At 40.1% G+C, this 27,507-nt stretch overlaps 1 protein-coding gene across 2 annotated transcripts in view; it reads left to right on the forward strand.

The window, feature by feature from the left end:
• Positions 1 to 27,507, forward strand: part of PTPRG (protein tyrosine phosphatase receptor type G) — a 732,636-nt gene that overhangs the window by 404,633 nt on the left and 300,496 nt on the right. For both annotated transcript variants that reach the window (XM_082663439.1, XM_082663438.1), the window contains exon 3: positions 18,455 to 18,634. In XM_082663439.1, the coding sequence (XP_082519565.1) occupies positions 18,455 to 18,634 (180 nt within the window). The remainder of the gene's footprint in view (positions 1 to 18,454; positions 18,635 to 27,507) is intronic.

Here is a 27,507-nt window from a genome sequence, read left to right on the forward strand (position 1 = left end):
TTGTTACCCTAGATAGGACAACAGGAAAATGCTTGACATGTTTAAGGGATAGCCAGGTGGCCCGTGTGGCTTACATAGAGGGGTCAATGCGGAGAGAAGTAGGATCTGAACAGGGAGGTAATTGGGGGCGGGGTGGTGGGAGTAGGTGTGTTGAGCCTTGTAGACTATTTTCCCGGTCTTTGGCTTTTCCTCTGAATGTCGAAGGGTGCTGTTGAAGGGTTTTAAGCAAGTGAGTGACGTGATCTGACTTATGTTTTAATAAGATCACTGGCTGCTGTGTTGATATTAGACTGAAGGAGGGGAAGGTGGGTCAGTGAGTCAGGATAGGAGACAGGTACAGCAATCTCTAGGAGAGGTGATGACCAGAGTGGTAGCAGGTGGAAATGGGGAAGAAGTAGTCAGATTCTGGATCTGTTGTGAAGGTACAGGCTAGAATTTGCTGCTGAATCTGGGGAATAATATAAAGAAGGAATGAGACATGACACCAAGGTTTTCACTCTGAGCATTGAAGGATGCCTGTAAGATGGTACAGACCATACTGTACCAAGTTCAGGACAGAAGAAAGATCTGGAACTTCAGGTTTGTACATGGAATAACTGAGATGGCTTTAAGACAAGAGTTTTGTGATCAGATGTCCCCAAGGGCCTGCAGCTTCTGCCTGAGCATCTCATGAGGGGTTGGAATCAATACCCCTTTCAGAACAGCAGCCTTCCAGGCTTGCAGGGAAGTGTTAGGTGGAGGTTACTGGTGATTCCTTTATGCAACCCCAGACTCAGAAGGAGCACACATGCCCGTTGGGGTTCAGGACCTTTTGGACTATTGAGAACTTCAGCCAAGAGAAATGTGGGTATTAAGTTTTATTCACTATCGTCTTTGATAGAGTATGAAGAGCCAGTGGAGTAGTTTGTTTGATTTCAACTTGCTATCTTGCAATTTACTTCTCTTTGGGATCTCCACCAAAGAGTGGGAACAGCCCTAGTTAGACCTATTGCAAAGGAAATACAGAATGAAATATTAAGTACGATACCTTAAGTGATGCTTAGAACTACAGTGATTTAGAGGTTTGGTCGTGTGACCCAGTAAACATGGTTAAGAGTCTGCTGCTTAAAGAAACGTCTGTCCTTCTTGAAAGTTTTTTCCCCTTATTTTTCTGATTTAGGTGTTTTGGGAGGGAGTTGGGGAGAAAATATAATGCTAATAAATGAAAACAACCTCTTTTGCCTAGACACTTGAAAGGTCTAAATTCCCCCTAAAAGTGGTCCCACAGTTGAGTACAAAGGCTGCAAAAAGAATGAAAGCTGATTACAGCACATTTCCTCCTCTTTGTCCAGCGTCTCCTGAAAATGATTATTTTATATTAAGCCTTTGTCTGCATTAGCAGTTTTATCTGCAAGGAAGGGACTTTTAATCTGCTAATTAGAGAGCTTGTTTTTCACAACCAGGATCCTACTGTTTTGGAAATCACTAAACACTGTTTCTGGGATGTAAGCTCCTGAACTGAAAAATTCCTGGTAAGTCCATCAGTATGGTGGCCAGGACTTGACTTGAGCTTGCATCATTAAGGGTTGGAGTTGTAGAATCGAGAAGGAAAAAACTCATGTTCTGTCTCCTGCTTCTGTCTCCTGCCACAAGCTGTGGATCCCAACTTCAGTTTCTTATTAATCCTATTTCTTATGCATCTTGCCAAGTACAGCTCTTTATTGTATTGTCTGAAAAAATAATTAGTTTCTCCTCCATTTTTTCATTAAGCATTCCATCCATATAGAAGTCCCCAAAGTAACTGTCAAATGGTGCTCTGTCTTCTTAATAATGTAGCTCGAATGTAGTCAGGAATACTTTTTTTTTCTCATGGTATTATTTTTTTTCTCATGATAGTATTTTTTTTTCTCCTGGTATTTTTTTCTCATGGTATTAGTGTAGTCAGGATTATTTATTTTTTTCTCCTGGTATTAGTGTAGTCAGGAATATTTTTTTTTTTCTTTTTTGCGGTACGCAGGCCTCTCACTGTCGTGGCCTCTCCCATTGTGGAGCAGAGGCTCTGGACGCGCAGGCTCAGCGGCCACGGCTCACGGTCCCAGCTGCTCCGCGGTATGTGGGATCTTCCCGGACCGGGGCACGAACCCGTGTCCCCTGCATCGGCAGGCAGACTCTCAACCACTGCGCCACCAGGGAAACCCAGGAATATTTTTTTTTCTCATGGTATTAGTGGTACTTAATCGCCTAGTTGAAGAATTATAGGACCAACACTACACAGCCACACCTTAAGCCAAAGTTTTTTCATTTCATGAACATATTTACTGCAGTTACCTGCTCTGATGCCTTTAAAAGTGTTCTTTAAAGTGAGTTGATAACGTTTTAAAAATCTTTTATTACCTTAAATAGGGTAGACCCTCTTTAGTATACAAAGGTGTGTGATTTTTATTTAGATATTCATGTAATTTTTCCATCAGTTTTTCCTCCATCATAATCACGCAGTGTTCATGGCATTAGTCTTCTCAAGTTTAGTAGGGTAAGTCTGGGACGTTCTGTCTTTCTGTGAATGGCTGTATTTAGACAACAGGAGTTGCTTACTCCATTTTCCTGTCAGCCTGCTTAGCTTTGGGCCCCACCTACAAACACATGGTTTTATTGAAAACGTTAGTACTTTGATAATAACATTCTCTTTCCTGATTATGAAGAGCCAAGGTCAAAGCTACCAGAACGCTCTTCTCCCCAACCTAGGGCCTTGGTTGAGAGACTCCGTCCTTTGTGGAGCAGATTTGTGGAACTAGACACACAATCTAAGCTGAAATTGACCTCCAGATTTGGCTAACATCAGAACTGCCCAGAACTTTCCACCCGTTCAAATATTACTATAGCAAGATATTTAAAGAGGGGACTCTGGAGCTGTCTGAGTTTGAATCCTGGCTCCACTACTTGCTTAATGGATGGATCTAAATACCAAATAAATTAACCTTTCTAGCTGTAGTACCTTCATCCATAAAATGGGAATAGTATTGTCAGGAGCAAATAAGATAATCCATGGACGTTGATCCCTTGTCAGTGGTCGGTAAATGTTAATATGTAAAGAATCCGTGTGGGGCTTCCCTGGTGGCGCAGTGGTTGAGAGTCTGCCTGCCAATGCGGGGGACACGGGTTCGTGCCCCGATCCGGGAGGGTCCCACATGCCACGGAGCGGCTGGGCCCGTGAGCCATGGCCGCTGAGCCTGCGCGTCCGGAGCCTGTGCTCCGCAACGGGAGAGGCCACAGCTGTGAGAGGCCCGTGTACCACAAAAAAAAAAAAAGAAAAAAAAAGAATCCGTGTGAAGTGGAGGTTAAAAGCTGCTTACTAGGGGAGTGGTCTTGAGCAGATTACCCTCTGACCTGCCTCATAATGTATAATGAGGATAATAGGGATAATAGTGAAGTTTATTACTTTGATTTCAGAATTAGGTGAGATGATTCTTGTAAAGCACAATGTCTTTAGCAACAGTATCAGCTCTTAGTACTGTTAGTGGCTGTTTTCATTGTTCTCAAAACAGTTTCCTTGATCCCACTTTTGAAGGTGCTGATATGGGAGCTCAGGAATATGGGTTTTATTTTTAATGAAGTTTTCTAGTCATCAAGTCCAGCACTGGTCTTTGGTCCAGCATTTAAGGAACCGCTGTTTCCATCATTCATGGCCATCAGTGGGCTGCCACATCCTGCCACTTAAATCCTGACATGAAAGTGTAAATGAAATCCCTGGTATTTTTCATTATGATTTTGTTTTTCACAGTGACCACTTTCTTTGCTGTCAGTATAAATAGATCCCATCTGTAACTCTTATTTGTTTCTTTCCCATCAGTCATCAGTTTAGTCCCTAAAAATATAATAGTGATTCCTAAAGTTTATGAAGATGTCCATCAGAGTCCTTATTTTGATCACAAACCTGGGACAGAATGAAAAACAAGAAGGCTGGCCATTTTTTCATTTTGCTGATTTGCTCCTTTTTATATTCCCCTCGTGTGCCCCATTTATATTATGCAACCCAATGCCTGCTCTTCCCGCTGTGGGTAACAAGGGCGAGGAAATTAGAGTATGTCCTGCCCTGAAAGCACTATGTTCTGATATTCTGCAGGGAAGTTCCTTGTTGGGTCCTTTTTTAAAGCTCTGCAGTGTGTCCAAAACATTGCAGGATTTTCAAGCACAACCAACACAGATATCTGGATTTCAGAGAGAAGCCTTGACAGCCCATCTCTTGATATTCTCAGAATTAAGATGGAGAAGTGAGTATTTGTGGTAGATTGAAAAACTCTTCCTAGGGAATTCTGGATAATGTACCACTGTAATGATGGAGAGTTCTATCTTGGGCCCTGGCCTTTTGAACATTTTTATCATCAACTTGACAAAGGAGATATATTTATTAAAGTTGCGAAATGGCATATTGCCGGGAGGCCTAGGTCTGAAATTAGATGACAAAATCAGGATCTCCCCAGCTCCTGAGAGGCAGGAATGATGGGTGAAAATTAAATAGGATGTAGTAGAGAAGCAACAGGCAGTGCAGCCAAATGGAAAAGTTGTACAGACTTTGCTTCAAATCACAGTGTCAGTGCTTGCATTCCAAGTTAGCGAGTCTCAGTTTTCCCCTTGTAATAATGGGTATATTGGTAGGTTATACGGTTTTCCTATGGGATATGACATAAAATCACAGTGAGGAACATAATGACTTCTCAGTAGTATTGGCTGTTTTTTTTATAGTTGTCTCATTTTTAGGTTAAAATAGAATTTCTGCTTTAATGTGGATCTGACTTAACAGTCACATGAAAAAGATGGGAGGATCTGTTTTGCCTGCAGAATTCCTTAATGCTTTTCTTCTCAACCTTATTTTCTCTTCTCACCGGCTCCCTAAGGAGCCTTTTTAGATATTTTCCCCCGTTTCACCCCCCAGCCCTTGAAATTTTAATATCATAGATAGACTGTCCTGTCTGATTACGTACTCTATGTATGTCTGTGCTTTAAAGATGAAAATAGTAATGTATTTTGCCCCAAAGAACAAACTTTCACCCTGCTGGGGCAGTGACCCCTGTTAGAGTGATACCATAATGTATTAAGAACTCAGGACTTCCAGAGTCCCTCAAGAATGTTCGTAGGTCAAGATCTCAGAGGTATGTGTCCAAAATTTAAAAAAAAAAAATTGTTGTTAATTACAGAAGCACTACATGTATTCGCAAAATAGATAGCTTTCTAGATCATATTAGCATCTTTTTTTTTCATGTTTAAGTAATTTATTTGATATTTGCTACTTGTGTGTTCATTTCAGCCCTCCACAGGTGTTAACGTACTGGCATCTTTTGACTCCCACCCCAGAGGTAACCACCATTGACAGTTTAGCAAGCTTCTTCGTAATCTTTGTTTATTTTTTGTCACCGGTTTTAATTTTATTTAATTTTTTCTTTACAAGATATGACGTAATTCCGTAGTATTTGCTCTGCAGCTAGCTTTTTCCCATTGAATGCTATCAGATACTCCTTCCTCCATTTTAAGTTTCTATGGATCTTTTAAATTTAACTTTTAAATAGGTAGTGTATAAATATAGTTCAAAGTTCAAAGGGCATAAGGGAGTAAGTAGTGAAAAATCTCCTGTTCTTATTTCCTTTTCATCTGCTAGCATTGTGCTTTCTTAACTACGCTTCCAGAGGTATTTTATGTACATACAGTAAATATATGTATATCATCATGTATTTTCTCATTTTTGTAAACACAAATGGTAGCGTATTATAATGTATGTTAGGTTTTTCACTAAAACATATAACTTGGAAGTTTTACCATTTCAGCTTTAAGAGGTTTCTTTTTCTTTCTTTCTTTTCCCCCAAGTTCCACGCTATTCCAATGCATTGATTTGTCATAGTTTAGCTAACTAGCCCTTTGGTGATGGCTATTTATCTCCTTTCTAATTTTGGTTACCACTGCTGATGCTGCCATGACTAACCTTGACCTTGCATGAATGCAAGTATATCTGTAGAGTTAACACCAGGCTCCAAGGAGTGCACGTTTGCAATTTTAATATTACTACCAAATTTTCTTCCATAGAGACTGTTTCTGTTTCTTAGTGTAAATGAAGGTGCTTATTTGAATACATTTTTGTTAACAGTGTATAATCAAACATCTTGGTGTTGACAAATTTTGTAGGTGAAAGAATGCATCTCTATAATTTTAATTTGTGTTTCTCCTTAGCAGTGTGGCACAGCAACTTTCCCTGTGTCAAGGGGCCATTTGTGTTTCGTCTTTTTTTTTGAACTGTTGGTTTATATCCGTTGACCATTTTTATGTGGGGTTTTGGGTTTATCGATTTCTAGAATCTCTTGGTATACTAAAGAACTTTCCTTTCTGTGGTATGAATTCCAAATGTTTTTGCAGATCATTTGTCTTTTGATGTTTCTTATGGTGTGTTCTGCAATCAGAAAATTAAATATTTAATGTATTTGATTTTATCAGTCTTTCTGATGTTGAGGTTTTACATGATATGGAAAAATGCTTTCCCTACTTCAGATTTCCCCACAACGGCTTCTTGCGCTTTACTTATTTTAAATATTTAAATAGAGGAACTATTGGGAATTTATCCGAGAGTAGGATTATCTACTTTTGAACCATTAGATGTGGAAGTAGTTAGCAAGTCCTTACTGTTGGATATTTACATTATCGCCAGTTCTTTCATACTGTAAACAAAAGGCCAGATGGTAAATATTTTAAGTTTTTTTTTTTTTTGTCTCTTTTACAACTGTTTAACTCTGGAGTTACAGCACAGAAACGATCATAGGTAATGCATACTTGAATACATGTGTCTGTGTTCCAATAAAACTTCATTTACGAACACACATGGTGGGCTGTGGGCGACCCACATGCTATAGTTGGCAAACTCTTGTTCTGTAGCATGGGTTAGTCCCGTAGGTCTGGAATTGACTCAGTGGTCTGTCACTTACTATGTGAATGCAAGTTTCCTAGCTTCTGAGCCTCAATTTCTTTATCTGAGAAATGGAGAAACTAGTATATACTTGACACGAGTTGTTGAAAGGATCAAAGAAGATAAAATATAAGAAGCTTTCATCGCACTGCCTGGCACATTGTTGAATATCCTTCAAGTGGATGATGCCTTCCTCATTGATGTCACTTTATGGCTGTATACTATTAAATGTCACTTAGTCGTTTATCGCAGAGCTGGGACTAGGGTGTCAAAAAACTCAGCAATCAAGAGGAATTCTATTTTAGTGCAATATTTGTGATTGCTGGCTTTTCCTTTTGCCTCAGACTCCAGGATGACTTTGCACAGGACTGTTAACTGAATATCGTTAAAGTTTTTATATTTTGCTCATCATAGGTTTTTGTGTTTACGTTAAACCTTAAAATACTTCATTGAGATATTATTTATTTTGATGACTGAGTTTTTGGTGAGTGCCTCACCTTAATCCTAGCCCTTTTTAGCAGATATTTATTTATTGAGTACCTTCTGTGTACCGCGTGAACCAAGTAGGCAAGTATCTGACGTCATGGAGTTAATTTTCTCATGGACCATATACTAGAAAGAGAAATACACGAGGTCAAGGAAATAGAGCATGGATGAGGGGACTATTTTAAATAGATAGGTTAGCAGAGACTCCTCTGATCTGATGAAATGAAGGGAGTTAGTGTTCTTTTTATCACTGTCGCTTCTGCTAATTTCTCCCATTTTCTTTATAGATCCCCTTTATTGGAAGTTCTGCACGCTGTAAATTTATTGAAATAGAAAAAAGTATAAGTTAAAGCGAACTCTTCACAGTGTGTCGGAAAGACAGAATCCATCATGCTGCTTTGGCTTTACCTCATAACTGTGGCGCTTTATGTCTAGACATTTCCCCAGATAGCATTTAATAGTTAATACATTTGGGGGCGTGCATTCCTCCTCTTATAGTTGTCGCAGGAAGGGTGTTAATCATCCTGTCTGTACCCTCTGAAGTGCTTCCCAGCCCCACACACCCGCTCCACCCCAGGCCCCTCAGCTGTTGAGTGAGCGCCTCATAAAACGGTTTTAAATTTCTTTTTCTTTTCCTCTCAGCCCTGAGGTCAGGGGGTTGGTCTGTACCCTCGTATTCCTTGCAAACACCAAACTCCTGAATTCTGTCTGGGAATTTTTCCCTTTTTTCTGCTTGCGATTGGGATGTCTCCTGAGCTGACGCAGGTTATATTCCACAGCCCTTTGTGGGGCGTGGTACTGACAATAGCAATGGTGTGAAAAAGGCCTCCTACTCAAAGACAGGAAGTCCCAGCATTGTCTGAACCAGACTGAACTAGGCCCTAACTGTCTGCTTTGTTTCCCTCCTGGAGAAGCAACTCTGACCTTTGGGAATGTTGCATCGTCACTTCGGCAAGTCTTCCGTGTGTAGTAACTTGTGTTGTGGCTTGCTTCTGAGGCAGAAGACTTCAGGGAGAGGCCACTGTCCCCATTAAGACTTTCAGGGGTTCCTGTCCTGTGACCTCTGCGTTACCAAGGGTGTAAATTTACAGCCAGGGATTTCAGGGCCCGTACCCTGCCCTCTTGTCTAAATGAGATCTTTAAACCCTTACCCAAGTCTATCCTCTCCTCTAGGGAAAGAGGAAAGGAAGGAAGGGGAATCAGTAGATGTTATCCTTATATATTCCATCAGTATGCGTTCCTGATTTTTATCTTTGTAATTTGACATTTTCATCCTAGTGATGCATGTAGAAAGCATTGAATGATTTAACGGTTGGTATTTTCAAACTAACATTCTGATGATCACCTATATTTTTTGGGTCACAAATAGCAGAAAGTCTACTCAAGCTGTTTTGAATACAAAGACACTTAAAATTCAGAAGTCTAGAGATAAAATTTGAATTTCAGCATTTGTTTGGTCAGGTCCTACCCCCACCCCCCACCCCTGATCCCCGCACACACCTTTTTCCTTGTCAGCTTTGGTCTCCAGCTGATTCCCTCTTGGTTCCAAGTCAGTCCTTTCCCTGCCTCCTCTTCATTCCCATTCAGGGAAGACAGTAGGTTCTTCCTTCAGCCTCTGAACAAAAGTCTGGAGCCTGCTTTTGAGTAGTATCAACCTAAACCATTCCCATTGGCCAGAGAAATCCCCCGTGCTCATTGGTTTAGTCCTGGCTTAACGCCCCTTCCTGAGTCAATCTCTTGTGAAGGAGGATGGGATTAAACAGCCAGACGACGAATCAGGTGCTATTTCTGGAACCAGGAGCAGGGTCACACCATCCAGAATTTAGGGTTCGGTTGTGGTTCCCAGAAGAAAGTATAGATAATCATGTTTATTCAGCACTGTTAGTATGTGCCGAGTGCTGGCGGATGTGCTCTGTATATAATAATTTCTTTAATCCTCACCGCGTCCTTTTGGTTACTCTCACGAATGTATCTAATGAGGGTGAATGTTAGCTAGAATATCAACAAAATTTAACATGCCTGTTTGATTCTTCCAGGTGTTACAGGAAGACTTCTTGTAGTATTTAGAACTCTTTGGAATTTTAAAATTGATCTGATATAATCTGGTAATTTGTGTGTAAGGAAATTGAATCATTATAAGACTTGACCACTGCCACATTCAGCTCCACTTTTTAGAGTTGAAACTGGAATGAAGAGCAAATTCGTGACATGGCCGTCACCATGGGCCCCTCTGGCACTCTTGACAGACATTGGTAATTGGTCTTGTTTTTATTCATAAGTAATCATACAATCATATGGAGCTAATGTGTGAGTTAAAGCTCATTTGCCACCCTTGAACTAGAACTTGAGTGGCTGGTCTCCTTACCGAGTACTTTTTCCACTATGCCATGTGACCTTCTTATCCCTGGATGACTGTTTATATTGTTTTATGGGGACAGTCAGAATTCTGAAAGAAAAGATCTTTGTCATATGATGAGTGTTGATTGCTTGAAGACGTACTTGACTTGAAGGTTGAACTTTCAGGTCCAGAACCAACTTACCTACAGTTTATAAACACTTGAGATGTTTCGCATTGGACGGTAAAAATTGTGACTTTTTTGTTGATTGCTCAGATGCCTTTTTTAAGCAATTTTATGTGGTATTTACAAGAAACAAAAATAAAGTTGGCCCAACTTTAAACAATATTAGTTAGATTTTAAGTGGATAAACCATCCCAGTCAGTAGTAAAAAGTTTCCTTGCATGTTTGGATGTGGGTGGATTGCGCTTGAAAATTAACAGTTTTTAATCCGAGCTGCGTGCAAACATGCAGAGTTACAGCCGTTTTCTTGGAAAGACCTTTAGAATCTTCTCGTCTGTGAATTACATTTATGCTCATGGTGTGTGCTTTTCTACTGTCATCTCACACACCCATGCAGACATTACTAGTCAGTCAATCGGTTAGTCGAGTCAGTCAGTCCGTCCTTATGAGCCTCTACTCAGCCTGGAGGCCTGTGGCTTAGAACTCCCCGGTAATCATGATTGGCATCTCCACTCTTTGTAATACGCTCACTTTTTAGAATAGTAAAATAGGCTTCAGAGAGACCTTCAGGATAAGGATTAGAATCTGGGACCTGTAATGTAGAGATTCATGCTGTTCCACACTTGAAATTAATTTTAAACATCTAGTCCTAAAATAAAGGTTCTGGGAAGTTAAACAAATAACACTTGGTATTAAAAAATGAGTAAAGTAGTGCCCATTTCTGGTGTTACTGTCTGATATTATTTCTTGTATTGTGGTTAGATATTGATAGTTACCTTAAAACACATCATTGATGTGAAATGGAGGAATGAAGTTTTTATACCTAAAATTTAAAAACAAAAAATTTGTCGAACTATTTTATTATCTGTAAGGTAAATTTATGTTTTCTTAACTGGCTTAAAAATTTGAAAATTCCTGTTAATAATGCTAAACAAATTCATACTTATACATGAATAAAATGAAAACAGTGGAGATCAGCAATATGAATGTTTTTTAAAAAGCACATTTTCCATTTTTCACATATACAACAATAAACGCACAAAAGGTAATTAGCTACCAGGAGTAGAAAATGCAAAAGAATTGTAAGTTAAGTCCCATAACGCTTTTTAATTAAAAAATGGAATAGTTTAAGATGTGTTTTAGATTTGGGAGAAAGAGCATTAATTATAATGTTAGGTTAAAAAATGAATACACCTGTTTTTGGATTGTTGCTGTTGGTTAAAAGTAGACACCAAGATGCAGGGTAATCACACTGGATCCAGGTAATGTTTTTAATATAAATTCCTTGAGGGAGGCATTAATAAGCATATTTGACTACAAGCAGCACATAACATGTATATCAGTTTTGTTTTTAATTAGATTTAGACAGAATTCATTATTTTTAATGGCTTTTCATTAGTGAATAGAAATCATTATGTGGATATATTATGGTAAAATAAATTCAAGGTGTATGCTTGTTTTCTCCAAAGAACCTCCTATGTATTTAAAGAAACCATTGTTTGGAATACAAATCATAGACATTTGAAATTCCTTGCTTTTAGACAAAAGTATGATTTATATGCTTTAAAGATAGCATTTTTTTTTTTTTTTTTTTTTTTTTTGGCTGTGTTGGGTCTTCGTTGCTGTGCACGGGCTTTCTCTAGTTGTGGCGAACGGGGGCTACTCTTCGTTGCAGTGCGCAGGCTTCTCATTGCGGTGGCTTCTCTTGTTGCGGAGCACAGGCTCTTGGCACGTGGGCTTCAGTAGTTGTGGCACGTGGGCTCAATAGTTGTGGTTTTGGGGCTCTAGAGCGCAGACTCAGTAGTTGTGGCGCAGGGGCTTATTTGCTCCGCGGCATGTGGGATCTTCCCGGGCCAGGGCTCAAACCTGTGTCCCCTGCATTGGCAGGCGGATTCTTAACCACTGCGCCACCAGGGAATCCCCCTAAAGAGAGCACTTTTATCTCTTTTTCTCAGGTCAGGTATTAATAGTGAACTACACTGAAGCGAGATGATTTACTTAAACTATAGAAAAGTCTTGTTGCTAACCAATTATATTTGCTTATCTTAGATTTTCAAGTAATATGGCTGGAGGTGGGGGGCGAGAGATTGAGATGTGTCTCTCAGATTTTTATTTGATTTTCCTTTGAACACAGTAACTTAGTTTTGGTTCAGAATTTATGCATGGCAACCAAGTTCTTTGGGTTAAATTGGCCTTAAACGCTGAACATCAAGCGGGATCTCAGACGTGGGCCCAGATTTACAGTATTTGCCATTATTTTCACGTGGGAAATTGTCTACCTGAAACAGGCCAGTTGGAATTAATCTCCAGTTGTGTGATTTATTCACCCTGCTGTAGAAATATGTCTTCCTGGTGCTAATGTACTGAATTGTAACATCTCAAAATGAGAAAAATACAGTGACTTATTAATGGTACACCAAGGAGGTGGAAGTGGGTTCTTTTAATGCACAGATGAGCCATAATTTAAGCTAATAATGTTGTTCTTTAATGATAATTTTGTAAGGTGAATTTCTCCAATTTTAAAAGGTTGTTATATAACCTTAAATAATGAAATATCATTCACGAGCTTGCTATGCTTTCTTTAGGCCACCTCTCTTCCTTTGGCATTGCTCTGTACAGATTTCTTTCTTGTAAAGAGGATATGAGAACAACCCCAGCATTATCTGTAAATCAGTGCCCATCTCCTTCGTCTGTTAGGCCATAGACCTACCCTCAAGTACATAATAGTAAAGCCGTAAAATCCGGATATTAAAATGTAACCCACTTGGGACTTCCCTGTTGGCGCAGTGGTTAAGATTCCGCACTCCCAATGCAGGGGGCCCGGGTTCAATACCTGGTCAGGGAACTAGATCCCACGTGCCGCAACTAAGGAGCCCGCCTGCTGCAACTAAGACCTAGTGCAACCAAATAAATAAATAAATAAATATTTAAAAAATATGTAACCCACTTAACAAAACTTAGATTTTATTTGGCATCTGTGAGTTTCATAAATATGTCTTCCTCTTTCTTCCAACCTTTATTCAGAGCTCATGGGTTTTCTCACTAATTTCCATGTTTGGTTCCATCATTCAGTCTCAGATACCACATTGCATTTTCTGTCTCGGCTCCTAAATCTTCAGTCTGAGACAGTTTTTTGTAGTGTTTCCTTGTTTGTCATGACCTCAACGTTTTGGGGGAATATCGGCCAAGTATCTTACAGAATGTTCCTCAGTTTGGGTTTGTCTGATGTTTTCCTGGTGATTGGGATTATGGATTTTTAGAAAGAATCCCACAGTGGTAATGCAGGCTTCTTATCACATCCTATCAGGATGTGCATGATAATCCATGATATCGAAGGGGAGGTTGACCTTCATCGCTTGGCTATATACAGGTCAGGCTTCTCCACTGGGAAGTTGCCTTTTTCCTCTTTATTTTTACTTCATTTCTGGGAAACTAGTCCCTAAATGTGGTGGGTGCTAGGATTAAACTTCACCTCCTAAAGGGCTCACCTGTACTTTTGATTCTTGTCCTCTGCCCACATGGGAAACACTTGGACCTAGTAAATTTCTCTGCACTTCAGGGAATGACTCCCTTCAAGTGTCACCTTCTCTGGAAGGTGTGTCCTCAGGCAGGTGAGGGCCCCTCCTCTCTCTTTTGGTACCGCAGAATGCCTGCTTCCACCTGCCTTAGTCATTGGCTGGACTGCAGGGTTGTTTCCTCCATTATATAGTCACATTCTGGAGGGGTTGCTGCACATTTTGTAACACAATAACAGTGACACTAATCACAGCGGCCACCGCTTACTGAGTTTCTATTGTTTGATACTGTTCTAGGTACTTTATGTGGATTATCTCATCTAATCCTCATAACCACCCTTGGACAATGACACCACCGATTTTCCGCATTGTACAGATGAGAAGACAGAGCCATAGGCAGCTTAAGTCGCCCAAGGGAACTGTGGCAGCTCTGCCGCCTGGCCACCATTTCTTAGCACTGAGGCGCTGGTACTGAGCAGGTGTTGAGTCAATATTGAAATGACTGTGGTGGTGAATTTATGCACAAGACTAATTTTCCTTCTTGATTGACCTTCTTTGATTAGAGAGCTCTGTTAAAGCATCGGAAAAATAAGAGAGTCTTAAACATAATCGTGTTTCCCCAAAGGCTTTTGAAAGCAAAGTTCTATCATACTCCTTTCTTTTAAAAACCATAATTGCCTTTGGTGGGCTTGTTGAATTTGCACACAGATTCTGTCATGCGCATGGATCGATCCTGTCTTTGCAGTTTATATTACTTTATCACTGTTCAGATTAATGTAACATAATAATGATGAAAGAAAGGAGTATTTACTTCTGAAGTTGACATCCTTAGTCTTGAGACCAGGAAATGAGAAAGACTTTGGAAGAAGTCAGCAGATAGAAGTGTAAAATTAAAACCAAAGTAATGCACAGAAAACATGTTGTAGTGTCATTAGAAGACAGAACTGTGGAAGACTCTTTAATCTCATCTTCCAATTCATGTATTTGTGCCAAAAATATGTATACTAGGAACTCAGTGTCTGTAGGGTTCTGTGCTAGACATTGGAATAAACTTGAACAAGACGGGGAAGGAGCCTGTTCTCATAGAGTAATGAGCTGGTGGGGAAGCCAGACACTAAGGAGTAAACAATAAATTACATTTGTGGTAAAATGTCCATAGGAAAACAAGAACCCATTGCTGGGATAGTATAGAACCCAGTGCATCTCTCACGGAAGCCTCCCTGACAAGGGGATATTTTACACTGAGGTCAAGGAATTCCTTGACCTTGAAATTCCTTCAGCCAGGAATTTCAGATACATTCACTAAATGCATTAAAAAGCAAATATTTTTCATTCTAGATTGAAAGAGAATCAGTGCTAGTTCCCTTGGTACTAATATGTTGGCGGTATGTCTCCATCAAGATCTCATTCCTGGGGATTTCCCTGGTGGTCCAGTGGTTGAGAATCTGCCTTCCAATGCAGGGGATGCGGGTTCGATCCCTGGTCGGGGAACTAAGATCCCACATGCCTCGGGACAACTAAGCCCGTGCGCCACAACTAATGAGCCCGTGTGCCACAACGAAAGATCCTGCATGCCTCAGTGAAGATCCCACGTGCAACAGCTAAGACCCGATGCAGCCAAAAATAAAGAAAATAAATAAATAAATAATAAAATAAATCTTAAAAAAAAAAAATCTCATTCCTTCCGGACTGTCAACAGGTGAACGGGAAGTTACTCTTGGCAGACAAACTGCCCTGTGGTTTCTACCCCTGAGCCCCATGCCTCCCTTTTTGAGAAGGTAGCCTTGCGTAGTAGGTTGCCATGTCAGAGTTGCTGAGTAGGTCAAAATGGGTCCAGATGCCAAAATGCAAGTATTCTAAGAAAGAGTTGCTAAGAGGGCACTAAAATGCACATGACTTTCTCTTCTTAGTTTAGATGGATAATGTCAGACCTGAGAGAGGAAGGCTTCTTGCTGATTGTTTTCCCTCCTTCAAAACTAGGTTTCAGTTAACCACAGTGTTTTTTTAGTGTCATGTTTTTAACTTAAAGGCATTTATTCAAAGTTCTGAAAAACAAAGCTTCAATGCTATGAGACTTGTGCAACTGAAAATGATTAATGGTATAATTCTCAGTCCTTTATAAAGTGTCTTAACCCTGAAGAGATTTATACAGTGTGGAATGGCAGTGGTGCTTCAGTGTGAGAATAGGTAATCAATACCTGCAAGCTTAGAAAAAGTGTTCTGTTTCCACCACTAATGACACAGAGGTTTTTGCAAGGCAAGGGTGTCTGGAGCATGAAGCACTCCAGAGAAGAATTAATTTAAAATCTGAAGTGGAAGATCAGTTTCAATTAAAATTGCACTTGAACGTATATTGGGTAGAGGTGTGAAAGCAAGCATGGAGTCGGCTTAAATCTTCAGATTGTTACCAGTGAATAAATGAATCTCACTGGTATGAACCCTGATTATATATTTATAGAGGGCTAAATTATATTTCACCCATGTCTGGCAGGTTATGAGAAATAATATGAATGGCAAGTACTTATCAGAGCTTAAAGAGTATTTTTTTTAATCAGTAGAATAACTACCAGGTGTCTATGTGTTTTTACAAATGATGGCTTGCATTCTTATTTCTTTGGAGTCATATGTGTTTGGATTGATTTTCACCATGCATTTTTTTCCATTGAGTGCAATTTTGTTATAGTACTGAGTTTCTGAAAGGCGTTACACACACACACACACACACACACACACACACACACACACACACACACCCCATTAAAACGTTAGTTTCCATAATTCAAGCATACAGGCCCAATTGCAGCTAGCCAGAATTTACATTATGGTCAACTATCAAATATGTCAACAAGCACTTTATTCCATTTTTCAATGGATCCTTTTGGCATCTGTAAGAAAATTTAGAGCAGACAGGATAATTGGAGCCTTCTGTCCCCTTTCCCCTCCTTTTTTTCTTCAAATATATTGATGCAAGATGAAAATAAAGTTTGGCTCCAACCTATGCAAATGCACACTCTGTTCCTTTATGACTCATCTCATGCAGTCTTAGGGAATTTGACCAAGAGGTGAAATGACATGAGGGAAAAGCCCTTGACAATTCCTAATTTAGTTGGAGTCCTGCAGTAAAGCAAATGGCGATGTTAACTTTTTCTAGAAAGTGTTATGGCGCTTATAAGTGATTTTGATAAGTGCCCAGAGGTTTTGCTAAATCTTTGCCAATCAGCGAACATGTTCTTTCTGATAGTCTCTTTTATCTTACTGCAGGAGATAAGGATTAGGGAAAATGACACAGGCATAGAGTGAGGCTGAGCTGTTTGCCAGATAGCAAGCATATGAATCACTTTTAGGGGAGCTTCATCAGTTGCCCTTGCAGCCGTGAAGTTTCCATTACTGTGACTGAAAAGATTTTCTGTTGTTGCTGCTTTTTTCATGGTACCACTGTTTACATCAGCTGTGAGCTGTGTCAGACTTAGGGGCATGGGGAAATCCGTGGCCGGGGAGTGTGTGGGGTGGAGGGTTGGGCACAGGTGTGGACTTAGTAAGAGGGAGACCTATGTTAAGGTGTCCTTGTGTCTTCCATCATACAGGGCTAGGTGTAGAGTGAGGCAGAAAAATATGGGTTCATGGATGGGTTGCTCTCCTAAAGTCACTTTGGCCATTCATCCTCCTTTATTTGATATGTGAAGGAATTTAAAGCTAAAAAAACCTAGGAATACAAGTATATGTATATGTTTGTTTATACATACACTAAACTTTATTGTTTGGGAAGCCTAAATTTTATCTTCTAAAAATTATACAGTTTACACACACTACTGTATATAAAGTAGATAATCAACAAAGACCTACTGTATAGCACAGGGAACTCTCCTCAATATTCTATAATAACCCATATGGGAAAACAGCCTGAAAAAGATAGTTATATGTATGTGTATAACTGAATCACCTTGCTGTACACCTGAAACTAACGCAACATGGTAAATCAACTATACTCCAATATAAAATTTTAAAAAATTTTAATTATACCGTTTAGACTTATTCTATATCTGACTCTCAAAAAGAGATTTATCTTAATCTTTCTAGCAAAAGATGTTTTTTCCAGCTGAATACTTCCACTTTGTCATGTCAAGAAGGTTAAAGGTAGGGCGCAGACAAATTTCAGAGCTTGTTATCAACTTAGTAGACATCACCGCCAGATATATAATTTCTGAATAGGGCAGAGGTGCAGTTGTTGCAGTGTGTTTTCTCTGTCTGTGCCTGATTGGTGTCCATTAGGGTTATGTGTTACAGCTACATTCTCTTCCTCTTTTCCTGTAGCATATGTTCCCCCAAAAGTTTTTATTTATATGAATGCTGATTCTAGTCTGACGGTAACTTTATACCCCCATTTCCTGTGAGAGTGAGGGGTTGAGAAAGAGAAGTGAGTGCCTTAATATACATGTGTTCAAACTGGCTAAATTGAAAAATCTCACAATTAGCCATAGGAAAACCCTGCCTCATTGCCCACATTATTTGTAATGACTCTCATTCCAGTGTTGTGTTACTTTTAATTTTTAATTCTTTTCCTTTTCCAGTTCAAAAATTCCTAGGAACCTAGAAGAAACTTGTGTTTAGTGTACTGTTCACAATAGCAGAACATAGTAAATTGATTAAGGTGTTTTCTTGTGAATAAATGCTCTGTTTATTTCAGGAAAATTATTTTAAAATTTTTAAAAAATGTGAACAACTCTGACGGCCCTTCTGCTCAACTCCCTTAATCTGATTACGGATAAAGTTAGCAAATGTTTGATTACAAATCAAGAAGCAAAACTATCTTAAGTAACTTTTTTCTCAAATTTTCTTGCTCTATCAAGCAAATGGCTTGGATTGATAGTCTTCCAATGCACTGACATCTTTAGGGTGGGGACATGTAGAAAATGTTAACCTTGGGAGATGCAATGCTTGACTTTCGTGCATCATACTCATTTTATCCCTGACCCTTGAACCATAAGGATTGAAGTCTTGTTTTCTTTTAACAGGTGCCTACGGTCCTGAGCACTGGGTCACGTCTAGTGTCAGCTGTGGGGGCCATCACCAGTCACCTATAGACATTTCAGACCAGCATGCACGTGTCGGTGAAGAGTACCAGGACCTGCAACTTGATGGCTTTGACAATGAGTCTTCCAACAAAACCTGGATGAAAAACACAGGGAAAACAGGTAGACTGTGTCTTCTTTACTTGTCTGTGGAACAATATGAAATGTTTCTGGGTCTCTGGTCTTTACCTTAACCACGAGTTGCTCCTTTAGTAGTGTATGTTGCTACAGAGAATGTATAGCTGAGTGAGAGCTTTGGAATTGGCCCTTGGTTTGAGAACTGACCACTTGCTTTACTAACTGTGTGATTTGGGACAAACTACCTAATCACTTTGTGCTTTAAAATTTTTTTTTAATATGCTAGGATAAAAATTAAAAATATATATATAGATAACAAAATTGTATCAGTCTCATAGGGTTATAAGGATTAAATGGGTCAGTCCATGTGAAGGATGCAGCATGAACTTTTAGAAATCTGTTTTACTATAGTGGCCACTAGCCACATGTGGCTATATTCAAATTTAAATTTTAATTGATTAAAAGTAAGTAAGATTAAAATTCGCTCCCTCAGTTTTACTAGCCACATATCGTTTTCTTTTCCGCTTTCTTAGGTTGCGTGTTTGCAGGGTTTGAAGCAGAGGAGACCCACATTGAGATCTCTGGATTTTTCTGGGGTGTGGGTGAGGGTCACCTCTATTTATTTTTCCAGGTTTATTAAGATATAATTGATGTATACCATTTTGCCATTTCATTTTATTGGTTGTTTCTTTTGCGGTGCCCAGCTTTTGAGTTTGGTGAGTCTCATCTGTTTTTACTTTTGTTGCGTGTGCTTTTGGTGTCATATCCAAATTATCATTGCCATGGCCAATGCCAAGGAGCTTTTCCCCTATGTTTTCTTCTAGGAGTTTAATAGTTTCAGGTCTTAGATTTTAAGTCTTTAATCCATTTCAAATTAATTTTTCTGAGGAATGTAAGGTAGTGGTCCAACTTCATTCTTTGAAGGTGGATGTTGCATTTTTCCAGCACCATTTATCGACGAGACTATCTTTTTCCCATTGAGTATTCTTGCCTCCTTTGTCAAATATTAGTTGACCGAATATGCATGGGTTTGTTTCTGGGCTCTAGATTCTATTCCACTGGTTGATGTGTTTATTTTTGTGCCAGTTCCATACTGTCTTGATTACTATAGCTTTGTAGCATAATTTGAAATCAGGAAGTGTAACACTTCCAGCTCTGTTCTCCTTTCAAAGGGTGGCTTTGGTTTCTCAGGGTCTTTTGTGGTTCCATAGGAATTCTAGTATTGTTTTGATTATTTCTGTGAAAAATACCATTGGAATTTTCATAAGGATGTCATTGAATCTATAGATCACTTTCAGTAGTATTGGTACTAGCCACATTTCAAGTGTTCAGTAATATATGGCTAGTGGCTATCATATCAGGCAGCAAAGATAGAGAACATTCTATCATTATAGAAAGTTCTATTGGACAGCACTGTGCCAAATGCATAAATGAAAATAAAATCCTTATCTTCCTTGAGAATTTGCTTTGTTAATATTAGTTATTATATTAGAATACAGATGAACACCATCTTATCCCTTTGTGCATCAGACCAGCAGTTTGATCCTCCTGCTTCCCTTTACCTACCTCACCTGTCACTTGGGGTCCACAAATATGAAATACCACATTTTCAACATTGCTGGTGCAAAAGCTCCTTCCCTCTTAATCACTATTATGCAAATAGCAGTTATAGATCATTGATGGAAGTAGCAGGAATGCCTTGCTATGCCCCACTGTTTGATCTGAAAATAAATCCCTAGGTGTTATATTACATTTGTGCCTAGTGCTACCTGGGATTCCGTTGTTGCTAAAGATATTTTTCTTATCTTATTTTTCAATTCTTATAACCCAACCCATTAAAACTAACTCTCCCTCTCTCTCTCTCTCTCTCTCTTTGAAATGATCCCTTTGTAGCCAAGGATGGCACTACAAACCACTGTTAGTAATCCCTTCAGGAGCCTTGGCTGCCTGAAGCCCTCATGCTGAGCTAAAATGAGTTCATTATCTGTCCTTTGGTCCCATCCATGTTGTGGGTCATTGAGTTGCCTTTTTTTTTTTTTTTTTTCAACCTAACTGGCTGCACATACAACTTCGGGGATCCATTTCCTTTTCCAAACCAGCATTTGTCTGAGATTATTCATGGCCGATTGCTTTGGGCTGGCTTGATTTGTTCTTAGAATTGTTTCCCACTCACTCAGCACAGTGATTCCCAGCTTTGGGCTCTTTTCCATAATGTCCCCACAAACGGTTCTTTGGGTCTTATAGCAGCTACCTTCTCCTGTACCTTGATTCAACCATTTGAGCAGCTGCTCAGGACAGACTTGTGTACCAGTGATATTATCTGTACACAACTTTTCACCCCCACCTCTCTACTCCCCCAGTATAGATGGTGTGCTTGTTGTTACCATTCAGAATTTCTCTACCGGTGGCCCTGCTTTATATTTCAAATGTGAGTGTCCTTTGGACACCTGTGATGGGAATATTACTCTGCAGACGATCTGAATGTGGTGGATGGAAGATTTGCCACGCTGGGGTAATCGGATTTTGCTGTCGAGTGCTACCTTGGTGTGCCACATTCCAGAAGCCTGCCAAAGGCAATTCGCTGGGCTCTCTGATATGGTTTTCTCCTTGACTTGCAACGCTTGACAGCCTTCTGCAAAGATAACACGTTTCAGTGACAGCTTTCAACTTGGTATCTCCAATGACATGTTTTAGATGAGTGTAGGGTTCACTCAGTGCAAGTTGATTCATGACCTTGGTCTTCCAGAAGCTGATTATCAATCTCTGTCACTCTGCTGTCTTCCCAGAGTGATCCCCAAGTTGTTGCCTGTCTATGGGTGCATGCGCCTGACTTTGGAGCACAGCCATCCAAATATGAACGCATCTGTCTCTGAAATTTCAGAAGAAGCATGGCTGTCTGAGAAGCAGAAATAAATCCTCGTGACTTCTCAAACTGTACTTACGACTACAAAATTTATGACATCATACTAGGCGGGCTAGTATCTCATAAATAATCTAACATGATTCTATAGGAGTGATTTTTTAAAAGTGCCAACCATTTGTATGCAATTTTAAATGTGAACATCGAATTGTTTTTCTGTTCTCTTCAAAGAGTTTCAATTTATGTTTGTCTAGAAACTTGGGTGCGAAAACCAACCTGTGTCATTGTTGTTTTTTTAAATAAGCATGAACCTAGAAACTTCTTTATTCTGCAGTTCTTAAAATGCCAAGTGAGTTCGTAAATATTGCAGCATTTTAGAGAAATATGAGGATTCACTTGCTTTATCAGTTATGCACGGATCATATAAATTGAGCTGAACACGGTATAAATACAGTGTGCTGTGTGTCTGAATTAAACGTAGGAGTTCATAATATCTGCAGTGAGTAGTATTGATAGGCAACTTGGATAATATCAGTTTAAAAAAACACACATATCATTGTATACTATAATTTTGTAAGATGTGACCATTTGGGGAAACTGGATAAAGGGGACTCGGGACCTCTGTATTATTTCTTACAACTGCATGTTGATCTACAGTTATCAGAAAGATTAAAAGTTTAATTTAAAAAAAAAACCGTATGTTGTGAGCCACATAGTCGGTCTTTGTTACCGTCATTCATTTCATATCTAACTTTCATACCTAGATGCCAAAAAAAAGTCATTTTTATTAAATCATTAATTTTTAAGCAACACCTATTTTTCTTCCCCAAAGTCTTTTCTTGAACCTCGCACTTCTAGAAAATAAATCCAGGAAGGAATATTTATTTTTTTTCTGGTAGAAATTTACAGGTCACTTATCTGTAAAATAGACTGTCATTTGCATATCAAAATATGAATTTAGAAAGTTAATATTTAAAGCGGCCTGTTACATACAGACAGTAACTTTCTCGTAAAACAGTTTTAATGTTCATATCTGTCTTAACCCCCGGAGAGGGCTATATATTTAATCTAGCATAATCAATAGAGCAATGTGGTTGTACGTAGCCCACTTCTCGAAAGTTGTCTAAAATATCTTTACAAGACAGATAGCATCTCTCTATTTCTTCCCGAAGAGCCATGACTGTCTATTGTGCCAGTTCTCATCTGATTCCATCTAAAGTTTCATTTTTGTAGAATGAAAAGATAATGCATTCATTAAGAATATTTCAAGATAATCTTGCTGTTCCTAGCATTAGCTTCTAGCTAAATGATCAAAATTTAAGACTTAGATGGTGCTTCTGATATATGTTAATAAGCCATGGTCTCCTATGAGTTTTAACTATTTGGAGGATGTTTTTGTGTTTCTTCACTACTTTTTCTTTTACCCTCCCCCCCACACCAAGGACAGGTAGTAAATACATTTGCCATGATGGTTGTTACTTCCATTTTCACATTTTATGTTGGTTTACTATATTTTTTCTTTGCCTACATTCTTTCTTATTTGTCTACCTATACCAGTGCCTGGCGTAGGTGGATTCAAGAAGTAGTTGATAAGTTAATAAAAGTAGATTGATGGTGGGAAAAGTCTGTGTAGGTAGGTAGGTCAGGAACCATGTCCTAATATGTTGCTCAGCCCATAAAATTCAGACAAGGATTAAGAGGCTGTTGCCTCTACTTTATTTTACCAGGTCCTTCAAACTTTCATGGTAAAGTGACGCCATAAGAACCCACAGACTTAAATAAGAAAAGAACAACCTCATTGCAGGCTGATATGAAGAGAAAAATATAATCTTAACAACCTCAGTCATCTCCACGTGCTACTTCCCTAACTGAGCACGTGACCCCAGCTCAGTACAAGAGGAGCATTTGGCCCTGCTGCTCTGCTCGCCCACAGGGCGAGGCTCCCCTGGGCCAAGCAAGTGTCTGACCGTGAAAGGCACTGTGCGTTCTGTGGGTCACTACAGTTACAGCTCAAACTAACGGCTGCCCCCATGCTGCCCTGCAGAAGCAGTGTTCTGGTCTAAGGTTGGTGGAGAAACTGATGCGAGCCTTACTGAGAGTCAGTACCAGGCTGCCATTACGGGCTCCTTACAGAGTTTCCAGTGGTGATTTTCATGATGCTTGATTTCTTCCCAAATTCATGGACTTGCACGCTTAGCCCCCGCTCAAGAGGGCATTCCACAGTGCCAGCATGATTGTCCAAGTGTCACATGCATGAAAAAAGCCTTTAGCAATCCTGAGATTGGGAAGGAAGTTTCTAGGAATTCTGTGTGTGTGCTTGTCCTCTCATCCCTGATTGGGCTTTCTCTTCTTTCCATTTCTATTCTGCTTCTATTCTTTCTGTTCTGTTGATGAGTATCTCTCCATGAGCTTTCACGTTTTTGCGGTTTGCTTCTCTCCCACCTTTCCTCTCACATCTCCGTGAATTTCCCCACCCCTGTAAACAAGGCTCTGCCCCTTGCCTGTTGGTCTGTTTTCACTCCCAGCTCCTAGTTTTGGCCCCCTTCTCTCCCTTCTTCCTGTCTTCCTTAGAGCTGGCCGCAGATGAGAACCAGAGTTTGAAAGTGTTTTTTCTTGCTCTGTTTATGGAGTAGAGAGCCCGGTGCTGATGGTGAAAACCTGAGTATGTCCTCATTTCAATAAAACCTATATTCCTGATATATTGATGGGAAGGGCTTTAGGACAAGTGAGGTACACAATGATACCCCAAGTATATGTTCTTGGGGTTTCCAATTTTGCTTGATACCAAACCATCAAATTATTTGTATTCTATTACCCTCCCACCCCCTTGGAGTGATCTTAATGATCCTTGGTAGATGTAAATGTGGGCACTGAAGATGGACCAGCATGGGGTCCTTTTTCCTGGATCACATTTTTTTCTTTAAGCTCTGAGTTTTGTTTATGCCACTAACGAATTGGTCATTTTGCTCACAAAGAGGCTGCCGAGGTTTCTGATTAAAAGCGTAGCATCAGCCAAGTAGACAGATGTTTGGAAACATCTGGGTGTTCAGCACCATTGACACTGGGCATGCCCAACCCTGACTTCATAATACCCCACAGCCCTCTGGTTAGTTCAAGGTTGCCCCAAAACGAAAATTTAAGTGTAATTAAAAAAGGATCTGTTCTTCTTTGGGGGGGATGCTAAATGTGCTTTGGCTCTTCTTAAATTTCTCCTATTTCAGATATCCAGATTCTTGGGTTCTTTTCAGCCTGTTACCATTCAGTCTTGCCTGAACCCTGGAATTCAAGTCGGAGCTATTTCCCTGGGTCTCTCTTTGGCAAGACACACTGCAAGCTCTGTTTCCTGTCTGCTAAGCTCCACTTCCTTTCTCTTATCCCCATAGCCCCAGTCCCTGCGCTCGGGTGGTAGCAGCTATTTTCTGGGTAGACCGAAGCCTAATCTACCAGTTACAGAATGGGCAAACCAGCGCTATGTTACATAACTAGACTCAAAACTGAATTCACGATTTTGAATTTTGAGGGTAATTTTTGAAGCGTTCCTTTCTTTTTTAGGGCACAGAACCTTCTACTAGGTTGTCATCTGTCGTATCTTATATGATTAAAGGGTCAACTAATCCACTTTGTTCCTCTTGCTCAGTTTAGCAGTGAGTTAACCGAGACCCAGGATAATCCCATGACTTGGCGTTTCTTGGTTCTCTGAGGCTGCTCGGCCTCACATTGTCTGTCCACTATCTCTTTACTAGATGAATGCAGTAACCTCCTGACTTTGTTTTTTTCGTTTTTTAAAAATTAATTTATTAATTTATTTATTTTTGGCTACATTGTGTCTTCGTTGTTGTGCGCGGGCTTTCTCTAGTTGCGGCGAGCTGGGGCTATGCTTCGTTGCGGTGCACAGGCTTCTCATTGCGGTGGCTTCTCTTGTTGCGGAGCACGGGCTCTAGGCGCGCGAACTCAGTAGTTGTGGTTCGCGGGCTCAGTAGTTGTGGCTCATGGGCTCTAGAGCACAGGCTCAGTAGTTGTGGCTCACAGGCTCTAGAGCGCATGCTCAGTAGTTGTGGTGCACGGGCTTAGTTGCTCCGCAGCATGTGGGATCTTCCCGGACCAGGGCTCGAACCCCTGTCCCCTGCATTGGCATGCGGATTCTTAACCACTGCACCACCAGGGAAGCCCCTGACTTTGTTTCTACCAACCAATGTTGCCTTCCTTCCAGGCCTTTTCCGTTTAGTAGCCACAATGATCTTATTTCCCTAATCTGATCATGTCTGTGCGTCTCCCCCTCTTTCTTTCTTGTTCTCTCTCAACCATATTGAGGACCTCTCACTTCTCTGCAGAACTCAGACAGACTCCTTGCTGTCCCTGCTTTGCTGTCTGGCCTCTATGCCACACCCTGCTCTGTGGGCACCAGTCACCCTGGCTTCCTCCACACAGGGCATTTGCATGAGCTTTTCCTCCTGCTGTGTCTTCTCCAGTCTGGGGTTGGATGCTCACCTCTTACCACCTGTCCCACTTGCAGGGTTGCTTCTGTCATCTCTTTAGTTGCTGGGGCCTGTCTTTCCCACCAACTGTACACTCCGTGAAGGCAGGAGCTAATGTCTCATTTACTTACCTTTTCTTCCCCAGTAGTTACTTGGTAAATTATTTGAAAAAATAAACGGTAGTGCCTACAGGGACGTTAGTAGAAGCCTAGAACTAGAGCCTGTGTGTCTTGACTTCCAGACCAGAGCATTTCCCTTTTCACCAGGAGCCTGAAAGCATTACCTGATGGACACTGGAATGGGGGGTGGTCTGGAGGCCTCACCATTACGATCCAATAATGGGAGTCTTTTCCCATCTTGTAGTGTTAAAAATTGGTTGGGAAGTGGTGGAGGTAAGACAGTAACGGGCTTATTTTCCTTCTCATCCATTTTTTTGTTTAACTTTTGGCATCTGCTGCTGTTTACTCAGATTGTAGTGTGAACATTTGCTTTAGGCCAGCATTATTTAGACACACTGAGTTTAATTTATAAACAGTTTGTGGATGTCCTGTGAAGAATGCAGTGAATGCCTGGCACTTAGTCTTCCTGTCAAGCTCAGGAGGAAAGTAACTCCTTATCCATGGTGTGACTCCTACCTACCCCCTGCCCCTGTGTAGAGCACTTTTTCATTATGGGGGGCCCTGGACACGGGGGGAATCTGTGAAAGCTGTGGATCCTCTCCCTAGGATAACTTTTATAAACAGCACTTATGTAATGCCATCTAGTTTTTAACTCTAAGTTTCAGGTATACAGCATTATAATTTGACATCTGTATACACTACGGAGTTATCACCGCCGCAAGACTGTTTACTGTCAGTCACTGCACAGTTGATCCCTTCCACCCATTTTACCCACCCCTCCAACCCCTTGCCCTCTGGTAACCACTCATCTGATCTCTGGATCTGTGAGTTTGTTTTATTTTGTTCATTTGTTCTGTTTTTTTTAGACTCCACATACAAGTGAAATCATACTTATTTGTCTTTCTTCTTCTGGCTTATTTCACTTAGCCTAATGCCTTCAAGGCCCATTCATGCTGTTGCAGATAGCAGGATTTCATTCTGTTTGTGGCTGAGTAGTATACCATGGTATATACATATACCACATCTTCTTCATCCATTCACCTATCTATAGACACTTATGTGGTTTCCATATCTTGTCTATTTTAATAATGCTGCAATAAACATAGGGATGCATATATGTTTTCAAATTAGTTTTCATGTGCTTCGGATAAATACCCAAGTGGAATAGCTGGGTGATATGGTAGTTCTAGTTTTATTTATTCTTAACTGTTTTCCGTAGTGGAAAAATTCCCACCCACAGTGTACTAGGGTTCCTTTTTTTCCACATCCTTGCCAATGCTTATAGCCATTCTAACGGGTGTGAGGTGATATCTCATTGTAGTTTTGATTTGCACTTTCCTATTAATTAGTGATTTGAACGTCTTTTCATGTGCCTGTTGGCCATCTGTATGTCTTCTTTGGAAAAATGTCTATTTAGATCGTCTGCCCAATTTTCAATGGGAATTTTTGGGGTTTTGTTGTTGT

This window comes from Grampus griseus, assembly GCF_964374135.1.
Source record: "Grampus griseus genome assembly, chromosome: 10".
NCBI classification, from domain to species: domain Eukaryota; kingdom Metazoa; phylum Chordata; class Mammalia; order Artiodactyla; family Delphinidae; genus Grampus; species Grampus griseus.